The following is a 23787-nucleotide window of genomic DNA, read 5'->3' as shown; positions in this document are numbered from 1 at the left end:
CAGTATTTTCATCGGGATTTGATGGAATGTCAACTTTCTAGCTAACTGAAATCCGTACTGGTCGTCCGACAATGCTTCCTTAGAGTCGAAATATATTATGTCGCACCTGTTGTAGATGCAAATATCTTGAGAAGTAGTAGTAACACTGATCTGTCTTATGGATTAACGTCAGGTTATGGTCACGGATGGATATCTGTCTGGAAGTGTACGATCAATTCCACAAAAATGTTAATCATGTTTAGCCGAAAACGCTTTCACGTTGTCTCGGTAAAGGCGTAGCGTTTTTTTCACTTGTTAGTTGTTACAAAGTTCGATTACATAATTTGTAAAACCATTGCTCGTCGTTTTAACCCTTGCTGGGCCGACCCATCATTGCGCCAAGACATTTTCCATTTTTTGTCTCTTTCGCGATTGTTTTTTTTTGTCCATCCCCGTCGTGTTAATCCCTGTTCTAGTACAGAAAATAACATACTTAGAGCCACGTGGTACTCGAAATCAGAATTTGAGCATAGCCACACATCGTTTCTGGCTGGGAGTCAGCCTTTTGAAGTAATGCGTAACATATCAGGTACCGGATGTAAAACAGAAAAAGCATGGCCCTCCTCTCACGAAACCTGTTTCCTGGGCCCATATAGCCTATCTGTAGGTGTTAAATACCTTGCAAGTTACCTCGAGGATTGAACAGCGGAAAACGATCAAATAGTGTCATGCCGTCGATTACGCTTAAATTACACGTACAGGCTTCTTTATTATGTACATGGGCCTCTAGCAACTTGCATGTTCAATCGTGACTTGTGTACATTGTAATAGTAGTAGTAGTAATGATAACAAAAATAAAAAGTGATAATAACAAAAATAATAAATGTGTGAGGTGAGCGGATGCGCAATTTTATTACTGACTGTGTTAATGCGGAGTATGGCAAACATTCTGGCCCGTCTCATGGGATTACGCGGATCTGATTTAAATGGTTTCGGTATTTTAAATATGAGCGCATTTAGAGAATGGTACAAAAGTGATCGACAACCGAAACAACAGATTAACAGATGTTCTTAAATGCCGCGTTCTGATCTTCTGTTATTTTCTATTTTTGGTAATAGAAATCGGCTAGGCAATAAGCGTGGCTGAATCCTAAAAAACGCACTTTATTCAAATTTGAAGGTACAATGCGCTTCCGATTGATACTGAAATGTTTAAGATAGGAGTCTGAGAAAATATGAAAAGTCTTAGAATGAAAAATGAAAATCTGTTTAAAATTACTGATAAACCTCGTATGTTTTTTTCCTTTATTTACTTAATATGTTACATCGGTTAGGTGCGCTCAATCATTTCATTTACTTTTGCATTCGTTTGTACATACCTAACTATAAGGTTTGACAATCGATATAATAATCACAGTAACAATAATAATAGTCGTAACAAATGCTATAATTATTAATAGTAACTATAAAACGGCCAATTTATTCCGTTTCCACAAGAATTGAACCATGACAGAAACGTCTGCTAGCTTGAATTGCCACATGTAACAGCCCCGTCTGGTCGTAGACGGTAAAACAGAGAATTTATCATAGGCAATACATTACCGGTGCAATACATTTAGTGTTAAGGTCGAAAGTAAAGACAACTCGCTTGAGAGAACAACTTCTGAAACTGGCTATTTCAATAGGAATAAGGATTATTTCTGTCTCTATCTCATAAGAGAACGAATGCGGTTTCGTTCTGATGGTGCTTGTACAGAAGCTTCTAGTGTAATGATGATGCGAATGTAGCAGTATGATGGATGCGCAAGGAAATTTAGCCGCGGCAATTAAACACTCCGTGCAGCCCGTGCACGAGAGCAGCGACGAACGACAAAATCTGGAAATTATTACATACATATGCCATACATAAAACCACTTGGTATTAAGTTGTTATCCGTCTCAGTCGATGGAAGACATCCTATAAAAAAAAATCGACTGTGGTCGCATAAGAACCTACTCTCTACGGCAGTAGCTACACCCTGATAAGCAGGGTAATGGCATTTCATCGATAAGATAATTTAAATAGCCACGATTAGGAAGAAATGCAAGGACTGATGGTCGTTTATTAACAGCTTTGTCCAGTACTCCTGTTATCTATAATCGATAAAAAAAAACTAAATGCCCTTTATCAATGAGCATGAACAAATCAAAGACGAAAAATTTACCACTGAGACCCAATAGTGGTTCTTGGCCCTCTCTTCCGAGGGGGCGCCGTCCTTGGAAATCGTCCAGATAGCAAGACCAGCATAGAGGACCATGCCGAAGAAGTGGTAGACGTTGTGCTATAGTTCAAAAATACTTCCTTATTAGTTGTTATAGAATACGTTACAAAGAAGGACGACAGTATATGTAACTTGTGGCATACATTGTGTTAGTTAGTTAGGGGACGTTTTCTTGTCCTACGATTCTTCACGGTGGTTTCAGGATCAGATTATTTTATATAGAGTTTATTATTACTATTATCAGAGTTTTTGGATTCCTCAAAATTGGAGTAAATTTCTTTTGCCGATGCAGGCGAACTCAGTGTATGTAGGAAATGCTGTGAATACGAGAACGTCATTTGTGATAAGGAACATGGACTTCGCGTAACGTTATTGCGCTCGCTGATCGAATGAAGACGTGAATTATAAACACGACGGGAATGGAAGAAGTAGTACAGTAAGTAGGTATTTTTCTCGTCATCTTTCATATAAGAAAAGTCGTTTCTTAACAAAAGCAGTTTTGCCGCATGATATGTATATAAAAAAGAGATTATTCGTATCTATTTAGTAATTAAATGCTCATGATTGAGCATTCAGTTAGAATCTCGCATTTTTTCTTATGTGATGTAAACATAACACTTACATAGAAGCTTCCAGATACTCCCTCGCCGGTGAGAGCTCCGGAAAGGATGAGGAAAAAGGAATTGAGAAAAAACATAAAGGAGGTATACTGTAGCCAGTAAATAGGCTCGGAATGAGTAAATGCGTTGTCCTTCAGAATAGAAAAGATTACAACTCCACAGATCTGCAACAATAAAAGTAGACAAGAGGATACAAGTTATAAACAGTTCTGCTTAGTTTCAGAATTGTACGACAAGTTATCGAATATAGGAGGCGATACTAATTATTACTCTCCAATCTATTCAGCCTATCAAAACGGCGGTACTAAACTCGACTGCCGTATATGAACTTCACTCCTGTTATATTGTCGGGGTTACATTATCGCCTAAATTGTTTTCTTTTTACTAGCCTTTCGCGGCGCCCCCACCTGTGCCCCTTTTCTTTGCCCATTATGCAGCCTATCGATTTAAAGGATTCAGTCAGATTTGCTAGTCATCGAAAGCAGAACCCATCTCCTTATGCCCATCTCTCAATAATATTTCAATAATGCAGATCCACATGACAATGTTCGCGTTCGCGCTCAAGATCATATCACAAGATCGCATTCAAACGAGTCTTTCGACCGCATTGCTGTCACCCACAAAGTTGGGGTTGAGCAATCTTCTCAGGCATAGCAAGTTGTTCTTTTCCGCTGTTTTCGTTGATGCCGATGAAGCGCACTATGGATGGGCTATACTCCGTATCGAGTGTGAACGAAACGACGATCGTCCACCAGGCAGATGTCCTAATATACGGCATGAAAATCATGACCGAGCGTGGATTACAGATCACGCACTGAGGCTGGATTGGACTTCTTCACAGAACTTTGTTGAAATCATATGCAATAATAATTAGCGATTCTTTGCAAGCATGCCGTCTGTGCGTACCAGTACTATAATTGATTGTATAAGAAATATGCTTATACATAGGCCATGTAGTACTCGCTAATAGACTCGTAACGAAAAAGTAGCTAGCACTCGCTTCGTCGTGCACTTCTCCAAACTTATAGGTATAGGACCAACACCAGCCGTTGAAACCGCCAGTTGGGTCACGCGCTAAAATTGTACGTGCGTTTTTACACGTAAGCCTTTAATGTACACGTCAATAAAAGCCGCAGCTGATAACGCTTGGAAAAGCTAGGCCCTACACCGGGGTCAATCAACTTAAAAAGCATGCGGACACCGGCTGCCCTATAACAGTTACTTTGAAAACTTTAGCACTAACCGTTGTGCACAGTTTCAATTTTTAAACACGGGACCTGTATTAACATAACCTTCTTACTACATAAAAGTTTGTCTGCTCGCAAGAGTTACGCGCCTTTTTTCTATTTGCCTATTCATACATATCATCTTATCATACGTCAAGCTACGCTGCTGAGTTACGAAATATTTATACTCATTCTATTTTATGAATATTCCGTCTTTATGCGCAAATTCTGCAAATAGGAGTAACAAATTAGCCTTAAAAAAATTAATGAAACTCAACATCGATAACTTTGCTTTGTTTACTTTGTTATTTTTATCGCCACCGTCAACAATATTACCCTGTATCAATCTTCAATATTTTTCAATTAGAAGATATGAGCTTTGTCGCAAAAACGAGTCCTTTTCTCTATCTGTCATGCGATAATAGCTCTTCGATTGTTCCTTTTATATACACTCAAACATACAGCAGTTCTTTATTATACGCTCTTTTCTTGGCTCGTTGTTATAATCGTTAGGGGGCGTTTTTGCTTTTTGTTATTGAAAATGTTGTTCGTCGGGCGCTATTGTCAATTTTGTTGAGACGATAAATCTGCGAGTGACATCCATGAGCGACTATTCACAGACAGACATCACCGGTATCATCATTATCCTCATGATTGGTAAGTGAAGTCAATTGTTCTGGAAAAACCATTAGGTTCTTGTAACTGGTACCAACAATGCTCTGATTGTTATTGTTGCCAACGTTGCTGCATTCGCCTCTGCATTACATCACCTGGACTAAAGACGTACACCTGCTACAAAAGGCCACTTTTCGGACACAGAGAACGTCGAAAAGATGTTTCCGCTCCCGAAGTATTGCCAGTGCTCGGTCGGCAAGCCAAACTATTCGAAGGGTCCAAGAATGATGGTGGGCAGCACAGCTGCTACCGTTGATAATGACATGGCGCTATTCGGTTTAAATCTTTACCCATGACAAGCGGCGCAATTCCGATTTACAAAGCACTCTTCTACAGCGGACCCGAAAACTATTCGCTAGCTACTCAGCGTTCAGATCGGCGCTGGTATAGCTATTTGCGGTAACTGCAGTGCTTTTCTCTCAGTATTCCTGTTTTTAGCAACATCAAGAAGTCTTGCCAAAAACATGATGCGCCATATACAGAGAGCACATGTATTTTTTCTTTGCTCTATTTGTAATAATATGTTTGTACTTTTTAATGCGCTGTTCGATAGTAGAAATCGGAGAATAGTGGGCGCAGGAGGAACTCCGCTGTTGTTTCTAGCAGCTAACTATAGCAAGCATGACTGAGGTACCTCTTTGAAACTGCTAACGTTTTTCGGACACATTTACCCCATTATGTTCTTAATGAATAATACACTCGCAATAAAACACGCTGACAGAACCCCACTTAGATTGGCACCATCTGCAGCTATTCCAGTCTAGAGCCTCTAGAAGTAGCTTGTATGCATTCAAATTTCAGGCGAACAAAAAAAGTGATTTTTACAGAGGGTAACAACTGGAATGCGATCTCGCAACAGGAACTAGGATTGACTAACAACAATGAAATATATTACTGAAAGCTAACACAAGAGGCAAAATTTTCTGCTTCACCGCAACACGTAACGACGACAACTACTACGCGGTAATAGCCATAACAGCACAACAAAACGGCCCTTCAGGCGTTACCAGACAAATAATTCTCCGTCCATAAAAACAATAGATTTTCAGATCAATCAAGCGCGACGATTTCTTGGTGCGGCACAGGTCATCGCAACGAACGTGCAGAAATCATTTGCTGTTGCCTGTGACTAGAGTACGAGCAACTGAGTCAACAGCTAGTATATATATGTTGTATTAGTATAGACACTACTGCAACTTATTCGGATGGCACGTTGTTTTTATATATCAATAGCAAGGATCCAATATTTTGTTGGTAAGCGCCAGAATACATGACTGCATTACGCGCACATGTGTCGTGACACGGTCCAGGCTACTTCCTTCTTAGCAGTCTTCCCATTATGCTCAAGCCGACATCCTCTCTGCGACCAATGATATCACACTCATTGACACTCGGGTGTACGCACTCCGCTGTTTTCTTCACCCGTTGCCCCTATAGAACTGTAGATTATACGTAGGACATACACGACGACCGGTATGGAAACGCTTCACTATCCGCTACATGTTCGTCCACCATCTTGGAGTGGCAGGCAATGATTGCAGTGATTCGTAACGCTGTGTTTTCTTTCGTTCCACAGGAGTTTTTGGACGAGTACTCTTATATTAGGTCTAACAATAACCTCGTTCAGATGAGAGCTCCGCCCGTTATATTTTTGAAACATGTACTACCAAAGGCCTTCTGACCCAACAACGGGCACCGTAAGGCACTCGAAACGTGTCTTTTATTCCGTGCCACGCTAAATCACTGAGGCTGGCTGCTGTTAGCGATTCGGTGCTCAGCTTGGAAATAGCTCTACACACTATATCAGACAAGGACGAAACTTGCCCTGCTATACATGCTGGCTGGCTATGCTGATTTTTGCTACTCGTTGGTACATAGTTGCGCGCGAGTTTCTAGAGGCCTATGAAGTCACCTAATAACGTTGCAGTAAAATAGTTGACGAAGTAGTTGCGAATCGTTGACATTTTCTAGAAACGCTTTGAACCTAAACAAGAACCTGACGCGCTTTAGTAGAAACTGCTTTTTCAAGGTAAAAACGTACAGGTTTTCATAATCTCGTCGGGGCCACGCATAATATTCACTCGTATTGGATTGTGTTCGCCGTAAAAACCACTTCAATAGATGGATCCTGAATTTCTGTCACGCCTTTCTAATATCGACGGCGCTTAACGGGTTTATGATAACGGTGGATTCGAGCCAATATTGGGAAGGACGACGAATAAACGTTTGCTCGTTACAACAAACAGCCCGCTAAAGTTTGTTCCAATTCATACGCCATGCCCTATACCTACATATATACGTGTGTGTACCTTATTTCATAAAACGCCACGAACAAACAGACATGATAATTAAGCGCAAATATCAGCCTGTCCTATGCTCGACGATCTATATATATATATATATATATATATATATATATATACACAATACAAGCGATACCAAAACGTGCAAAAATAAATAAAGCTATATATATGGCGCGTTGTCGTTTTGCTTTGTCTTTCCAAGTTTGCTTTTTGCTTTGTTGCCTCTAAGTTGTGTGGCATTCGTGTTAAATGGCTGTTACGATTAAATACGACCAGTATATTACATTACCCACAGGTGTATGTATCGCGTGTTTAATGTCAATACATAGCTGGGGGCATACTGTTATAGTTATTTCACCGTCAATTACGTTTATCGTGCCAAGACTGCCATCAAGATTGCGACCCTGTCAGCCATTGCTATGGATGAATAATGACGCCGTGCTTTTGAATGTGTTTGTTTCGTTTGTATTAGATGTGTATACACAGGCCTATATGACATATATAACACTGCATCGTACTACACAGACCGGTGGAGTCATCGTGATAAATATCTAACATGTTGCTTTTCTGCGGCAAAGCCAGATACTGCAGTCGTTGAGTATCACCGATAAGATGAGCCTTACCTTCTATAATGTTTTTCTTATATTTGATCCGATGCCAGTGGTGCTTTAGTTTTACATTGCTGGATTATACATGTATTTGAAAAGTGCCTAATAAAATCAGGCGCGACATACTTATGGCCTAAAAGCTCGTGTTATCCTCATCGGATTATAGCAGATATTCTATTGTGGTTCGCGTGTATTCCCCCGCACGTACCGTAACTATAGGGTTTAGCACGACCATGCAGGTACGATATTACCAACGAATTAAATTTAAAAAAAAAAGCGCAAAGAAGTTATCGGTTGCGATTTCCTTTTTAACGTTATCACAGCTATAGGGCATTACATTCGATATCAAACTTACGGGATGATGACGATCTGACTCATATAAACGCACACAGATAGATAGATGGAGTGCAACACATTTATGTACTAGTGCCCTTCTATGATCGATAACAGCATCGATAACAGTACTATCAAGTACGGTAGTCGTTATCCGTTACCGTCAGTGCTGGGCAATATTGTCAATGAGCTAATGTAATTGGTTCACTATTGAAGAGAAACAATACCGGCAAATCTGGTATCGTATCAATGAACAGGCATACGAAAAGCTATCAATTGAGAGCACTTCTCAAGGGATTGTTCACATTTCCGTTCATTAACAAAAAAAAAAAAAAAAAAAAAAAAAACTAGACTGGTTTTAATGACCTACGTAATGATTGTGGGTGGTGATAGAAGTGACATCAAGACGAATCGTAGGATGTATGTAGGAGTAATCTTCCAAATATAAGATAGAAGAATTACCGTAGCACCCGACAAACCAGAGTGACTACATCGCTTGATGTTGTCAGTAAATTAGATACGTGCGTGCGTAGCGTAGTTTACTATGACACGAGACTTTAACTTAAGGCAAACGGACAAGCAGTTTTAAGTTTGAAATATATTATAAGGCGTATACGTCTCTAATATTCCTTTACACATATGCTGATAACAAAGTTGAGAAAATAAAGTCGTAATTCCCAACTTATGCAGCAATGATCAATCTTCAGCACAGATTTTCATCGCCTTCCTAAAAGCCACTAGGGGGCCCACAATTGGCGATCTAACAATGCAGTTGACATAAATGTATTATGTATTTTACGTATCTAACAGAACCTGTAGTAATCAAACAGTAGCATGACCGCAGTAACTGCAGTGTGTGTTTTGCCGAATCTGGTACTGATCCTGCTTGTGTTGCTGGGCCTTTCAAAGGCGTTAACCGAATCCTACAGTTTCTATACAGAGAGGAGGCCTGGTTATCCGTGTCAGCTAGGAACTGCGAGAAACAAATGCGAAACACAAACGAGACGCAGGCGCCACTTCCGATACTAACAGCTTACAGCAATTTATGTCAGTCTGTCAGCGGAAGCGCTAACAGTCAGACCGTGCGGTACGATGAGAGGGTAAAAGCCATGATGCAGTGACCAAGATAGGTTAAGCTTCATTAGGTGTTACGTATAGCCGTCAATTCTTCCGAGAAATTCTATACACGAAAAAAAATTGCACGCTGGACAGCCGACTACCATTTTCTTATGCCTAGGGCAGTGTGAGAATATTGATGGGGACAAAAATCCCATTGGTTATCTCCTTGGCAAATTGTCACGAAGCAGCCCAAGGCTCATGGTATACATGGCTTCGGTCAGCCCTGGGGAACTCCTTTGGCCGTTGAGGGTTGTTAATGCTGCCATATGACTTAATCTTCCACTCCATACCAGAAGAGAATTGTATCGGGCCGATTTTTATCGTAATTTCAGACTACTTGAAGCAGGTAAAATCTCAACAAGTAATAAATTATGTATATATATATAATTTATTACCTGGTATAACTGTTGCATGAGAAGCTCAAGGAAAAGGCCTCAGGCAAAAAAGATATTAAGTTAATCGTGCAATTTCAATGATGTTCGGGTCGTGTTTGCCGCTGCTCTGTTTTGACGAAAGCCAATTTACTTGAGCTACTCTTATGACGTATGCTACTTTCAAATGGTGGTAATGGAAAGGTAAAATAAGAATTTTTGTACCGTAACTAATGGCCACCTAAAGGTACGAGTCACGTTAGAAAGAAATAAAAAGCCGGAGGGGCTGCAAAACAGTGGCCTTTGATTCATCCAAAAAAAGATTGAGCCATCCTCTTCATTATTGCTTTCTAACCTGTTAAAAGGGGAGCAATCATTTAATAACAACATAACAATTCAATATCACGTACGACCAACATGCACCCCATCTTGAATTGATACGATGGAGGGACCGCGAGGTTTCTTCCACGCGTTAATATGTACACTGACAAGTGGTTTGAGCTCGGCTGGTTATCACACAGCGTCTGCTGTTTTTCTATGGACCAGCGAGAGGCGGCACTACTTCGTACGGTGTATTGTTGTTTGAAGAGTAAAAATATAGTTGAGTTTTTTTTATCAATCATCGTCCCTCGTGTTCACTTCAACGGCGTTCACAGCAACGGCAATGAACATATTATGATAGACTAGAAAGCTTTGAAATATTATAACACCAATTTTAGATCATAACATAGATGATGCGCCTGATTTTAGAATGTCACCAATATTAAGATATATTTATTATTAATAACGAATATTTGTTATGAATTAAAGCTTATCCTTTTAGTCGGTACTTGCATTTTTTAAGACTTGCTGTTTCTTAACCTCTGCTTTATTAATTATTTCTGTAAAATATCTCAGTGTGTGCTTGGTACGGCATGCTTTACTGCAATGATATGTGATCAGCTTGCTACGTTCTCCAACATGTGCTTATATAATGTGCACATGTGCTTATGAAACAACGTTACCTGAAGTAAAAAAAAGGGGTTTCGTTTCAATAATTACAAGCACAAATGACAATTATGGATCAAAAGAGACATATCAGCAGGATTATGGCCTTCGCTGCCGCTCATCGCAGAGGGCTGAACTTTTATTTTGAATCCATAATTTTGGATCGAACGACGATTCGGTAATGTAACTATCACTCTGCTATATTTCGACTCGCTTCAAGAGATCTCCTATTTCTACCGTTGTTGCAGGGTCTATCGTTGAGAGGAGGCCCTTAGGTATGATGAGGGTGAATCCCTATGCTCACTAACCCGTAGCCAAAACCGAACAAACGGGTCTACAATAGACATTCGACGATGCGATGGGGCCCCTCATCGGTACTGTCTTTCCGAAATGACTTCAAGGAGAAGGCATACAACTGAACGTACAAGCACTGCAATAACATATCCAGTGTGATCCCTGGCACCGGCCGTCCTGTTCATCGTCACTGTGTGACGATGAAGTCTAAGGGACGCTGAATGCCCGCAATAATAGTTCGTTTCATCGAGACCTGATCCTACTCTAGTCGGGGGATAGGCTGATCGACTTCCTGGCACGATTCCAGAAGAACCATCTCTGAAAAAACCAGAGCCGGCCATTCACATAGCTTCTATTACATTATATAGCGGCAATCAGAGTAAGGTTGTGATTTGAATATCCAGGGAAGGTCTATATGCATTAAAACTGATCGAAATCGAAAAGCTCATTTATTATATGAGTTCCCGTCTGCTGACTTTACTAGAGCACAGTAAACGAATGATGTCGTTTTCTGTGTTAGGATATTTGAGTCGCCCCGCAATAAAGTCATCTTAGAACTGCCTGCAAATATACGTATGTAAATAACAGAATTTAACAGCCGCTAATTTTGACAAGTGCGCATTTCGTGCAATAGCGTATTAGATAGTATCTTCTTTTTATGTTCCATTCGTTCGATGCATTATCGTTCCAGCTAAAATGCTAAAAAATACAAAGGCACTGTGCACGCCGTGTGTTTGTATGTATTTTAGCCTCAGAAGGTATGGAGACACTGTGCCCGTGGGATCGAAGGTCGTTCAGTGGTACGGCGGCATCATCAAATCCAAGTCGGCTCTAAAGATTCACGCTATAGAAAGATCCTTTCTCATTAGCACGGTTGTGCGTGGGAGGCTTCCATAACAGTTTTCATGAATAACATAAAGGTCTTCGTTAACTTTGGCGTTCCCGTAGCGGCGATGATTACGGCCGCTATAGGGGACCTTCATAGGCTAAATGTTATTTGAATCGTGACATTGGTGGCAGGTTTATGGCACATAAACGTACATACATAGCCATTGTTCTTCTTCTTTTTTTTTCTTCTACTGTTTGGTGTGCTACTAATAGTGGAGTGATAATCTATCGTAGTGAAATAGAAAACTAGAGCAATTTATACATAATATTTTTAGATACTTGAAGAAACATCAATGAGGTGTTCTCTGTGTGTTGTGCTAAACGAAATCATTTTTATTCAACACTTAACCAGTACTTCTTCTATTCAGTAGCATTTAGCAAGGAAGCAACCGCAAAAACTAAGACTACCAGATAATAGATTGATTATGTAGGGTCTATAAATTCCCCATTAAAGATTTGGCACTACACCTACTACTAGGGTAAAAAAATGAGTAGGTTTCTTTTGTGTTGCTTATGCATGAATTAGGTTCGCAGAGTTCTAACGAGCTACGTTTAGGGAATTAAGAGATACCAAATGACAATATTTTCAGAACAAATCGTAATCAGAGATATTCGCTATAGCTGATACAGGAACCGGACTAATTGATATGTAACGAAAAGAAAAAAACTAACCAAGCAAAACATATAAGCGCTTTTAAATAAAATTCTACGTAATAATTCACAGCATTAAACCACTGACCAGCTCGACGAGTAGGAATAAACCACTTTTGGAGCAGCACTCCTCCTTATGAAACGACACGGCCATCTTCGTTAATTTTAGAGTTAGGTTTCGAGAAAAGAAGTGTTAAGACACACAGACTTGTTGTTGCTGTTGTTATTGCTAACAGTGCGAGCGGTTAGCAGCTGCCAAACTCTAACGTGGAATACGCGCGATCCCAAAAATTCGCGCACTTTTCATTCATCCTTAACAACCCGCACCCATCCGCCTCTTGCGCGCCCTTTCTCTCCTCTCACTTATCTCTCGCCCATTAAAAACAAGAAAACAACATCATCCTCCGCATTACCATCACCGTGACCATGATCATCATCATCATCGGCGGCAGCAGCAGCGGCAGCAGCAGCGGCATCTAACGATTGTCGAATATAATGTCATGTTTTACCTCCTATAATATGGCGCCCGGCAGCATCATTTTGGCTCCATACTGGGCGAGCCATCGCAGTCCACAATTGAGAGAGTGCGAGACTACTGGGAATGGAGGATAACTCTAGGGCAATGCCAGCAGCGTTAGACGTGAACATCAGGATAGCTCCCAGTTCTACGGGCGACTGAGGAGTTTAATCGGCTGGGATACCATCGATGATGACACAACACTGACAGATCAGTGCAATCGGCATAGTAGACTGAACCTTGCCTGCTGGAGATGATCAGCTGGTAACTATTGCGCATTCGCATTAAATTCAGCATTGTTAAGTCGTTTATATTTGCAGTTTCTTAGTACGAGTTCCGTATATAGAATACGGGAAAGTATACGCTGATGTACGATCGCTATTGCTCCTATAAAATAAGCTGCATATCTTTTGCATAGTCTGAGTGCAGCAGATCCGTGCTTTGCTATACATTGAATAGCATTACGTACGATCTATTTGTAATCGTAGGTAGAACAGTTTTTCACTGTATGCCCGCAAATATTCAATGTCTTTTCGGCATACGCATTTACATGTGATACATAGATACACTGTCTAGATAGATGTAAAGTATAGGCTGTGGTGTATTACTTATGCCAGCTTCCGTCACCCGATGGTGGCCGTGAACGAAGTTTTCTCAAACGCATCGGCCGTGAAGGTTTGTTTCTGTTCATAATTTCGCGGTGGCTTCGAAACAGCAGCTAGCATTATGTAACATCAACATGTTAAACAAAATCGAACACCTACAACTCCTGGATAGAGTAAACTAGCTAAGTCAAACTATATTGTTTCTACAAAAAGAAATGGTTGTCAAACCATTTTTTTTATGTAGAGTATGTTAGCTCGGTACAATTAAAAACAAAGCATAAGCGAAAATCAGCACAATTTATTCATCGTCTTATCGACTGCACGGATGCATGTTGGAGAATGAAGGAGCGTCTATGCGCACGTTCGTACTCAGACTATCTCTTATGTTTTTTCAGTTAATAGTAAAACGAGTTATTTTAGCATTATGGCGAGAACTCGAGATCTTCAGACAATTGCAGCAACCGTGCGGAAACTTACCACGAAATGCTTTGGCTGTATCACACGTGTCGGCCATTACCAAATAGATGTATCGTTTTGAGTTGTCGTTTGCAAATTATATTTTCACACATTTCACTGTAATTTACTGTAAAGACATGATTGTTTAATGAGCATCCGTGGATTTTTATCGTTTACCATTGAGTTTCGTACGATACTCCGTTGCGAAGGTTCCTATAGACTGCACAGGACCAGGGGCGTCTATCTAGGGGGATGTCCACTGCATGATCTGGGGTGTCTAAACCACACGATGAAACGTTCTTTTCTATCGAAATTTGACATACGTTCGATGTAAAGACCTCCACACCGGTTTTCTAAATTGGACTAGTATTTCGGTATGATTCTCACTTCCTCACCAAGAAATCACTATCTTTTGACCGGATGTCAGCAGTTAGAGGCGTCAACTTGAAACTTATTGCTCGCATCATTATCAGCTCATAACCTTTCCTATAGCTCAGTTTATTTGTCTCTAGCGAGCGACGTGTTGAACTTTACAATGTGGAATATGCTTATTATGAACATCTTTGTAGTTTGTTTATGAAGGCAGAAAGGATAGTAACGAGGCAAGAGGTCTAAGCATTAGATTTTTGAGACTAATTAGATTTTTGTATATGATTTTTTTACTGGATTTCTTAAATAAGTATTTTTCCTTTTGTTTTGGATTCGCCCAGAAATGATCTTACCGGTACATTATTCAAGTAACGTTTCGATTTATATATATATTTAAATTGGATGCTTTGTCAGTAGAAGATCTATATATTGCATTAACTTCTAGGGTTGTATTCTTTGTTCTTATTATCGTCCCTATCCAGTCACAGTGTCCAAGTTCTTTCCTTATAATATAATTAACTTTGATGTTCTGTTTGATAAATGGTGCTATAGCACCTGCTCTGTATTTTGTTGAGTAACAGAGCAACAAACTATAGTGCAGTGTCCATTTTAATAAGCTAAGATATATCAAAAGAACATCAATAGCAAACGTCGCCATATTATGCTGGAATTTTACTAATGGCCACATTCATTGGACCTTGAACTGGAAACTCGAACACACATATGACGTAATCTTGGCCAAACGTTAGAAGGGCCATACATTACGTATTTGGGCAAAACATTAGTTACTGTATCACCATTCAGTAAACAGACCAAAAAGGCCTTCCGCTTTATGCGGAATCACAATGAATTCCAGATGTATTTAGACAAAATCGTCAATGAAGCTTTTTCATAACGGGAACACTCACGTACGTTTCACAAACCAACCGAAATTAATTTATCGGCAGTATCTATTTAAATAAAATGAGATAAAATACCTAACAACCGTACGGTGAAGGCACAGCGCCTTATTGCATCAAGAACCGTACATAGGACTGCAAACCAGCCGTGACATCTCACTTCAGACCTCCTGCCATTCAATACAATAACAGTCCAGAGTTTGTGGACTGAAGGAGCATATTAGGTAAAGGATTTTTATATCTGAAAGGAGTATAGCGGCATATCGGTATTGGACGTGATAATTAAAAACTGGCCATTGCCCGAAAATTTGGTTTAGCACAAAATTGACTTTTCTTGATCGTTTGCGCAAGCTAGAAAGCGTCCCTGTGATTGATCCTTGTATTCGTAAAAAACATTTCCTTATCGCTAAAGAGTTCAATGTCAAATGGCCAGACCGATCAGATCCTTTGACATTGTTGTCCTTAGAAAAACTCTCACTGGCTTTGATGGTACAGGATTTGTACTTGAGGATTTTGCAAATAACTCGAACCGCTGCATTAACAGCCATCTAAGTTTCATCTACGTATATATATATATATATACACAAATTCTAAAAAATGCATTTTAAGGGTCTTTTTTAATTAGTCGTGGATTTCGTACAGTGGGTTTCTTGCCGTGTCGTCCTTGTTTTGATTCATCGGAATCTGTTTATGTTTTTTGGCAGCAAGGCAATGAGTTGATTGTGGTGAACCGTCAATTGATGCCAGGGAAATTTATAGTTTCGGTGGGAGCGCGGAGCCATTAAATGAAACTGTCATTAGCTTATATATATATTGGAAATATCAGTGGCGCTGTTAAATAAAGGAATAATTTATATATTTCTATGACCAGCTTCAGAGTAATGTAATACTATTACAGGCTTTTTTTTGTATATTAAGACTAGCAGATCAGCAATAGCTAGTACCAATTTATGTTAAACACTTCGTCGAGCCTATATTAATCTCTATAAGTACGTTATTATGCGAAAGCTGGACCAGGTTTATAACTTCTATTGCGGCGAACATAACATGATTAGTAGCTTGTTTGTATTTTGATTTTCGCAAGACGTCCAAAGCGGGTGCTAGATTGCTCGTTCAGTCTATCTAGGACCCCACGAGTCTTTTTCGCTGTATTTATCCTTATCCGCAAACGAAATTTGGGATTAAGGTAATCCGTTACGAATTATTTAACGGCTATAAGAACGCGAAGCATTGCCGCTCAAGTGTTCCAGGCACTTATTAGCTTGAAATTACCAAATCAATATGAAATCCTTTCTCCGACTTTACTATGCAGTTTTCATACAAAAACACGTAATCAAACATCCATACCGAATATTTAGCTGCTGTAAGAAGAGCTTTCGTTAGACATCGATTCATGGGAGGCCGAGCATAATTAGTGACAAATTTTTCCATGGCTCAATTCAATAGTGTAGAACAATCGATAACAAGCCCTTTTCGAACCCACTAGCCCAGCCAGGCTTTGATTACCTCGTCATAATACTCGCGTACACACACCTGTGAATCGGACATTATTACTATTAATAGATCTGTGTTCGTGTATTTTACTTTACTAGACTCGTTTACTTTTGTTTGCCGGCTCAGAGACTTGACTCACCAACTCAATAAGTAAAAAAAGTCCACCACGTGAACAGCACTCATCCTTATGAAATGATACCGCCATTTTCTTGAGGCACAACCAACACGCGATACGATAGCGGAGCTTTTCGAAAGCCATCTGAAACCAGTAACACTCATGTTCGTGGGGTTGCCCCTGACGGCTGGCTACGTTTCGAACAAACATTAAACAGCATCGGAAACGTTGGGAAGAGAATATCGCGAGGGTTGCTTTACATAAAGTGAGTGCTCCGTGTGCTGAAGGTAACAGATGACTCTCGTGAACAGCCAGAAGAACAATAACAACGAAAGGAAAAGTAGGATTTTTGTTTGCTCAGTATAGATTAGGGTACTGCGCAAGACTTGATGTATCCGAAAAATCCGATTTGTAATAACCCAAGAAGATACCATGTGTAAATGGGTAGTACGTGTCGTTGAATATTACGGATCTTATTATTTTCTCAACGAGCTCGTGAGTGCCAAGCGTTCTCTCTTAGCTAGCAGCAAAATTCTAGTTTAAATTGCTCCTTCTGCATCCATTTGCTTGTCCCGGTAGCGCACAATAGTATAGACAATGTAAAGACACGTTTATTTGAAGCAAAGGCAAATTGAGACATCTTTATCTGATGAGTCGGTGACACATGCGTACAACACGATTTGTCTTGACAAAAAAAAGAAGTTACTCTTGTGTTTTGAGAATCAAGTGGGGTTATAATTAATTATCGTTCGAATAACTTCTGTTGTCGAATAAGATTTGTTATCACAATAGCAAAATTAAACCGATTCAGGTAACTTGAATCGAGGAGCTTGTTAGTTCTTCTTACCAGGGAAACAGATGTATTTCGCCGTAAGCGTGCAATTATTATACATGTAGTAATCTCTTTAAGATGAGGTAAAAAAACCGCCGGCAACAAAAAAAAGCGATTTGGCAAACTGTTCGATCCGATCTTGCTGTGGTGTATGATACATTGGCATTATCGACGATCACTATACACAATGCTTCATACGCCGAAGTAAGATAATAAATAGGGTAAGATAAATATCGGCGCGTGCGCACGAAGCTCTTAGTGCACGATAAATGATTGCTTTAAAAAAAAAGGCTTATTCTAGTCATGGCTGCACCCGTTTGCATTGTGAACTCCATAACGACGCTAACTGTCCACTGATTCAAGCAATTCTCTTTAATAATCGCAGTGGTACTACCGCAGCTTCGGCTACGTTTGGGATGGAAGATGCTGTATAAAAGACTGTGTTAAAACTACGTTGAAAAGTAGATGACTGCTTTTATTTCGGAGATATTCCGTCTCCAATATCGAGCCGTCCAGATCTTGGGAGACGGCAACCGTTTTCCGGATTTTTTTTGCCCTCTATAACAAGTCAACGAGACGGCCACTTAAATATCTCGATGGCAATACCTTCGGCGAATATTTTAATCATTGTCCGGTTCCAAGCCTTACGGACAGTAATGCAGAAAGGCATATCTCATAAATCGCCCAATCTAGGCGCGTATGATTAGTTCCTTATGGCACCGACAGTTATTGTCTGGCTTCGTGTTTTGTATGCAGCTGTTCGTACTACGACGACGACGGTAGCTTAGAAACACACGCTGGCTTTAGCAATATCGGTAAGGTCAAGAAGAAATAAATAGCATATAATCATCATGACTTGCAATGGTCGTTAATTAGCTCGTTAGTTAGTAGCGGCAATTTTACATTTCCTTCCGACGTTGCCATTCAGAAAGATCCTTGAAGAACCTTGTCCCCCTTGTATGGTGGATGGCAAAAGAGTAGCGGAATCAACGAGATGCCCGCTCAAGCTAATGACAGCTGATTTAAGTAAACTGGTTGGCTTTTCCACGCGATAGTCATGTACGTTATATACGTGTCCCAGCAACACAGCTTCTCCGCGATGTCTGAATATATTGTATATCCCTTGCGCTGGCTCGTTAACGAAAAGGCATCTTATAAATTTTATGTTACATCGTCTATAACGTTTTGTTAATTCGTAACTGTTCGGTTTTGATTTCTGCAATAATTCCGGTCTACGTAATCAAGGGCATTTCGTGTTAGAAGCTTTTTATTGAATAATTTCGTTCGACTTTTTTTTTTTTATTATCGATTATTTACTTGAAACACAATTATACCGCTTGCTCAGACCAGTCGCTTCACAGTAACTACAGGCGCAGTAACAGAATTATTCAGCGCTGTTGTTACTGCCGCTAAATTCTTTACGCTTTGATATTTCTTTCAGGAACAGAGCCGACCCCGCTTTATTCAGCCTAAAGTCATCGCATAACACTTCGATTAAATGCTTTAGCCCTTACACAGGCCAAAATGTAAGTAGTCAGCTTGCGAATATATTCAGGCAGACATAATATTGCTGCACAAACAAACGACCGCGTCGGTACAACAGCAGCAGCGACAGCAGCGCCGGCGGTGCAGGCGGGAATTGTCCGACGGAGGGCCGGGGGCCTACGCGGCATCGTTGGGGCAAGAACAAAGTCGTTAAGTTTTCATACTTTACTGTCCATGCAGATGTGATTTGTGATGGTCGGATACATTTTTTTCGTTCTTTCTTTAACTTGGTACGAAGGAAAAAAAATAACTTAATGTGTATATGTGTTTACTGTTGCCACTGTCCCAGAAAATTCGCATGCCATTGTATCTCCATTCAACTGATAAACATAGTGTATACACAATTGACTGATACGCATATAATTAAGGACAACATGCGTCCGTGAAGCCAATGTTGCGAAGCTCTTCGAAACATCATATGAGCGTGACTAGCCAAGCGGATAGCAAGTATTGCTAGCTATTCATGTGTCTGGACCCGATATCTCTGTTTCCGTGGGCCCCAGCGCCAACTTTGGCCCACCCGTTAAATACGCACCGGATGCACAGTAAGCAGTAAGCGTAATAGACTTCGTTGAATTGACTCATGTCTAAAATGTCATCGCGGCTAAGATCTAAGATTTCTGTGGACTATTTTGTAACTCGGCATGAATGTTACATATTCGGTCGCCATTTGTAGACCTATTTTCTAGACGTAGTAATTGGATAAGGTTGATCCGTATTAGGTTAGTTTAACTTCTAGAATGATACGAAATGTTCACTAAAGTTTCATAGCTCGTGTGTTAGAAATACTCACCTTAAGTACGTAGCGATCGAAGGTTTTCGTCTGCTTGTCGGATTTAACGGAGTTTGTGTTTGGCATTGATCTTATACCCGACATGTGTCTTTTCAATGACACTATATCATATGCACCCTCTCTGGGTTTGGTTGGGCATGAAACTCGACCGAAATTGTGGTCACGATTCGTAACTAATTTCAATATGTTCGTCATTTAATTACTAACGTTTAACAAATAACATTGTTTCAATGTCAGTTTGAGTCGAACATTTTTATTACCCTTAGCGGAAATATTTGATACCCTTGTAGATTGACGAAATCCTCTTACTTTTTTACTCTAGAGGTATCTAAGAAAGTGTAACTGCGCGAGCCGTGATTGAACCGCAGCAGCAATAAGAGATGACTTGAACTTACAAGCACTGTCCGCAAAAAAAGAGGCTGTCAAACGTTCAAGCCTTCGTTCCTGGGACTGAGATCGATGGGTTAAAGTAGGTACTCTTTGTCGCGATGCCGTAAAACAAAACCATGATCAAAAGTGGTGCCCGAAGTCGTCATTACGTCGTCAACTGTTTAGTCAGTCCAAGTAGAGAAAGGCAACACTATCTTGCACTTCATTCCGTTGGCGTTCAATATTCCAGGAAAGAGTTGCATTTACCTATCTACTGTATGAGGTCCACAGATCTCCTTTCAGAACGCCAGTTAGAACTGCTTCGCACATGTCCTACGTGTCCATTCGAAGATTTGTTTGTTGTAATTCTTTACAGGAACAGAAATCTTTACACCTTGCCCGTCCAAACGAAACATTAACCCATATAGTTATTATTAAGTCAATTATTTACGACGAATAGAAGTCGGAAGTATCTTACAGGGTGATGAAAGGTTACATAAACGCCACAAATTGACCTTATGCCAAGTTCACTGTCTGACGTGTTCAATACCCTTTTGCACTGTGTTCTTGACCAGCCCTCCCCTAGCTACGTTGGTACACAGTCTTATGCACCAGAATCTTATGCATGCAAATCACAGTTTTGGAAGAACAAACAGTTTTTATTATAAATTGTATCCAGCTAAACGTTGTGTGTATTTGATCGGTAATTCAACGAACTTCTCCGCATGTGTCAGAAGTGTCACTCTTGGGGGTTCTGCTCGACAGTCGTCAACCATCATTGACAACTATCATAGCTGCAACATTTATTAGTTATTTTCTTTATTTAACCCGCAAAATAATAGTGACCACAAATCAAACGATACTGATAGATGTAAACGGGTCACAGTATCGCTTAAGTATGCTACAAAAAAATTTGAAGCAAAACTATAGTACAGCAGGCTCAAATGGCCAAAGTACAAGGGTCCAAAAAAATTAAAACATGCAGCGCGTGGTTAGAGGGTCCAACGTTGGAGTCTATTTAAACGATCGGATTGACAATTGGTATTCACCTGTTCGAAACAGCTGTTCATTTCTGTTTGTATCAAAAATCCGAGCGTACTAAAAATATTTTTTGACCCACTTTTTCGAACCATTTCTCTATTTAGACCCTATTGACGGCTCTCTAGTCTGTCTCATAAAAATGGTTCTCGTATTTTCTTTGGAGCTGTTTGAAAACTGACCATGACGTAGTTCACCGATTTTGCGCACAAAAGGAGGTCTTTTATTTTATTGAGGGTTCATTCCATGCAAAAAATTGGACAGTAGCTAATTCTCGCAAAAACGAGAATTCATTGTCTTCCGCCATGGTGAATTTGTTGTCTTGTTCCAGGAATACCTGGCTTTCTTCTTGCGCTAAACGTAGCGGATGAACGCATGTTCAAACCTGACCCAGATTATGCCCCATCCTATATTATCTTTTCCAGTCAACGATGACGTTTCTATGTGTACTGTGCGCCTGCTGTTTTTCGAAGACATGAACGTACGTATGTTTTTACATACCGCTATATAGGTATAATGGATTAGTATCCAAACGTGAAAATCTTCGCGAAAATGAAATCGATAACTGTTAAAATGAAAAGTGTGCGGCTTTCTGCAAACAACGTTGACATTTAAAGAAGCGTGATCAGGTTCACACGTATGTTGACAGATGCATGTGTCGGTCTACGCGTGAGTCACAAGAGTTGCCGACCTTCAAGTGACATTATGAACACGACCCGGGTGATGGTAAGTATTTGGTCCGCGGTACTAAAACGCCGGGTCTAAAAAAAGCACTATTTGACATCAGCTGTTATGTTGCACCATAGTCATATACAAAACCCAACGAACAAATGGCCCAGTCCTACCCTATATATAAAATTTAGAGTTGTTTTTCTATCTATTCTTTTGCTATTACCATATCACGATACGTCTAAAATGAACAGAGCCCAATTTAAAACGTTCGCCTTGTCCTTAGATTGCTAAGTGAAACACAATTCTACGATCGTTCTATTTGATTACTTTTATTCTCTGTTCCGTTGGCGCTTGTCGCCTCTGTTTCCCTTTCCTCCTCTAAAGGATTCGACAGAAAATTGAGTTGCAGCATTCTTCTGAAGTATATGCTGGGCTATATACGAGGAAAGGTAAAAAGGAGAGTAGGCCGTACGTCTTTCCTTTTTTCTCATTGATTCATTGTATTATACGATGCAGTGCGCGCTATCAAAGAGCACCAGCCGTTGCCACATCAGCACGCTGCCATTAACGGCAATGAAGCTAAAGAGCCAAAGATGAGATCATCTCGTACGGGCTGCAAAACGACCTGTGTATATCATTATGCATGAGGACAAGATCGGTCAGGGAGACAAAACATCGTATCTTGCGTAGCAGAACCCGATAGCTAGCTCTAATAGCAAACGTCTACGAATGCCATCAAGGCTTCTTCCCTCATATTTCCTTCTGACTCATGCGAACGCTCCGGATATTCGCGAGATGTGATGACGAGTACTATATCTTATCGTACTATATCGTCGTCTATATCGTATAGTATCGTACTATATCTTCTTCGAATTTATCTAAGCGTCAGTAATTAGTATTATAGTTTTTGTTATTAGTATTTATCGTTGTTGTTTGTTTTCGATCTTCAGCTGCCTTCAAAACAAACCAACGTTCATCAAGGAATCACTCTTATAATTCGGGTAATATCCTCCAGGATTTAAAAACGAAACAGAACGTAGTATATAGAAAATGTGGTCATACATTGACATTGAGTTTCCAAAAAAGATTCCAACCAAATAGATGGGAATGAGGGCATCAAGCAGTGAAATATTTACTGCAATATTCAGGCAATTAATAAATTGATGTTAATTATCTTTAATAACCTTATTAGTGTAAAACAGACACATACATTTGTAGAATCATTCGAAGTTTATACAAATAAACATATTTGTTATTTTGTCGAACAGTTTCGATTCTGTAAATATCTGAGAGGTAAACTTGATTAACAGTAACTGGCGGCTGCCGATTATTTAATGTAGTCTCATTAAAAAGTAGGTGAACATCATAATTCTAATCAGCTAATCCCGTGTCGGTCATTTCTATTAAGAATCTATAGAATGGTTTGTTCTTGAGTTAAAAACAAAAGAACACTTGGAGGGCAGACGGCGGTCTAAATCGCTATATCGCATCTGAGTGGCGTGGTACCGCTGCGGAGCACGCAGAACGTATGTGCATGTTTTAGCCGCAGTAAATATATAGGTGTAAGCGACTCAACGCATGTGGTGAATGAACTTTTCCATTGAATATTTTATTATTAGTGTCAGAAAGTTTTTCAGAACGTGTGTCACGAACGTCGTCTAATGTTCACTTTAGTGCTAGGAATCCTGCTGTCAATATCGGCCAATATCAAGCCGACAATATCATACATAGGTTATAGGACGGAACTCTGAACTTCTCGATTCCTCCA

The 23787-nt window shown here is 40.0% G+C and overlaps 1 protein-coding gene and 1 long non-coding RNA gene across 3 annotated transcripts; one reads left to right on the top strand and one right to left on the bottom strand.

Annotated features, from left to right (window-relative positions):
* Positions 1-1247: 1247 nt before the first annotated feature.
* Positions 1248-16945, bottom strand: LOC111267957 (uncharacterized). Of its 2 annotated transcripts, none has more exons than XM_022846586.2 (4): positions 16795-16945; positions 2863-3024; positions 2184-2300; positions 1248-1855 (listed from the first exon to the last, which is right to left on the bottom strand). In XM_022846586.2, the coding sequence occupies exons 1-4, from the start codon at positions 16912-16914 to the stop codon at positions 1793-1795; spliced, it is 462 nt and encodes a 153-aa protein (XP_022702321.1). In that variant the 5' UTR covers positions 16915-16945; the 3' UTR covers positions 1248-1792. The 2 variants fall into 2 exon arrangements, with proteins under 2 accessions (XP_022702321.1, XP_022702322.1); XM_022846587.2 differs by lacking the exon at positions 16795-16945 and adding an exon at positions 12404-12598.
* LOC111267958 (uncharacterized) lies at positions 12726-23284 on the top strand. The gene is made up of 4 exons (XR_002684926.2): positions 12726-13096; positions 19044-19128; positions 21679-21828; positions 22536-23284. It is a non-coding gene; the product is annotated as an uncharacterized LOC111267958 (long non-coding RNA).
* The last annotated feature ends 503 nt before the right edge of the window (positions 23285-23787 follow it).

This window comes from Varroa jacobsoni, unplaced genomic scaffold, assembly GCF_002532875.2.
Source record: "Varroa jacobsoni isolate VJ856 unplaced genomic scaffold, vjacob_1.0 scaffold_1244, whole genome shotgun sequence".
NCBI classification, from domain to species: domain Eukaryota; kingdom Metazoa; phylum Arthropoda; class Arachnida; order Mesostigmata; family Varroidae; genus Varroa; species Varroa jacobsoni.
This window is presented reverse-complemented; position numbering and strand designations above follow the sequence as displayed.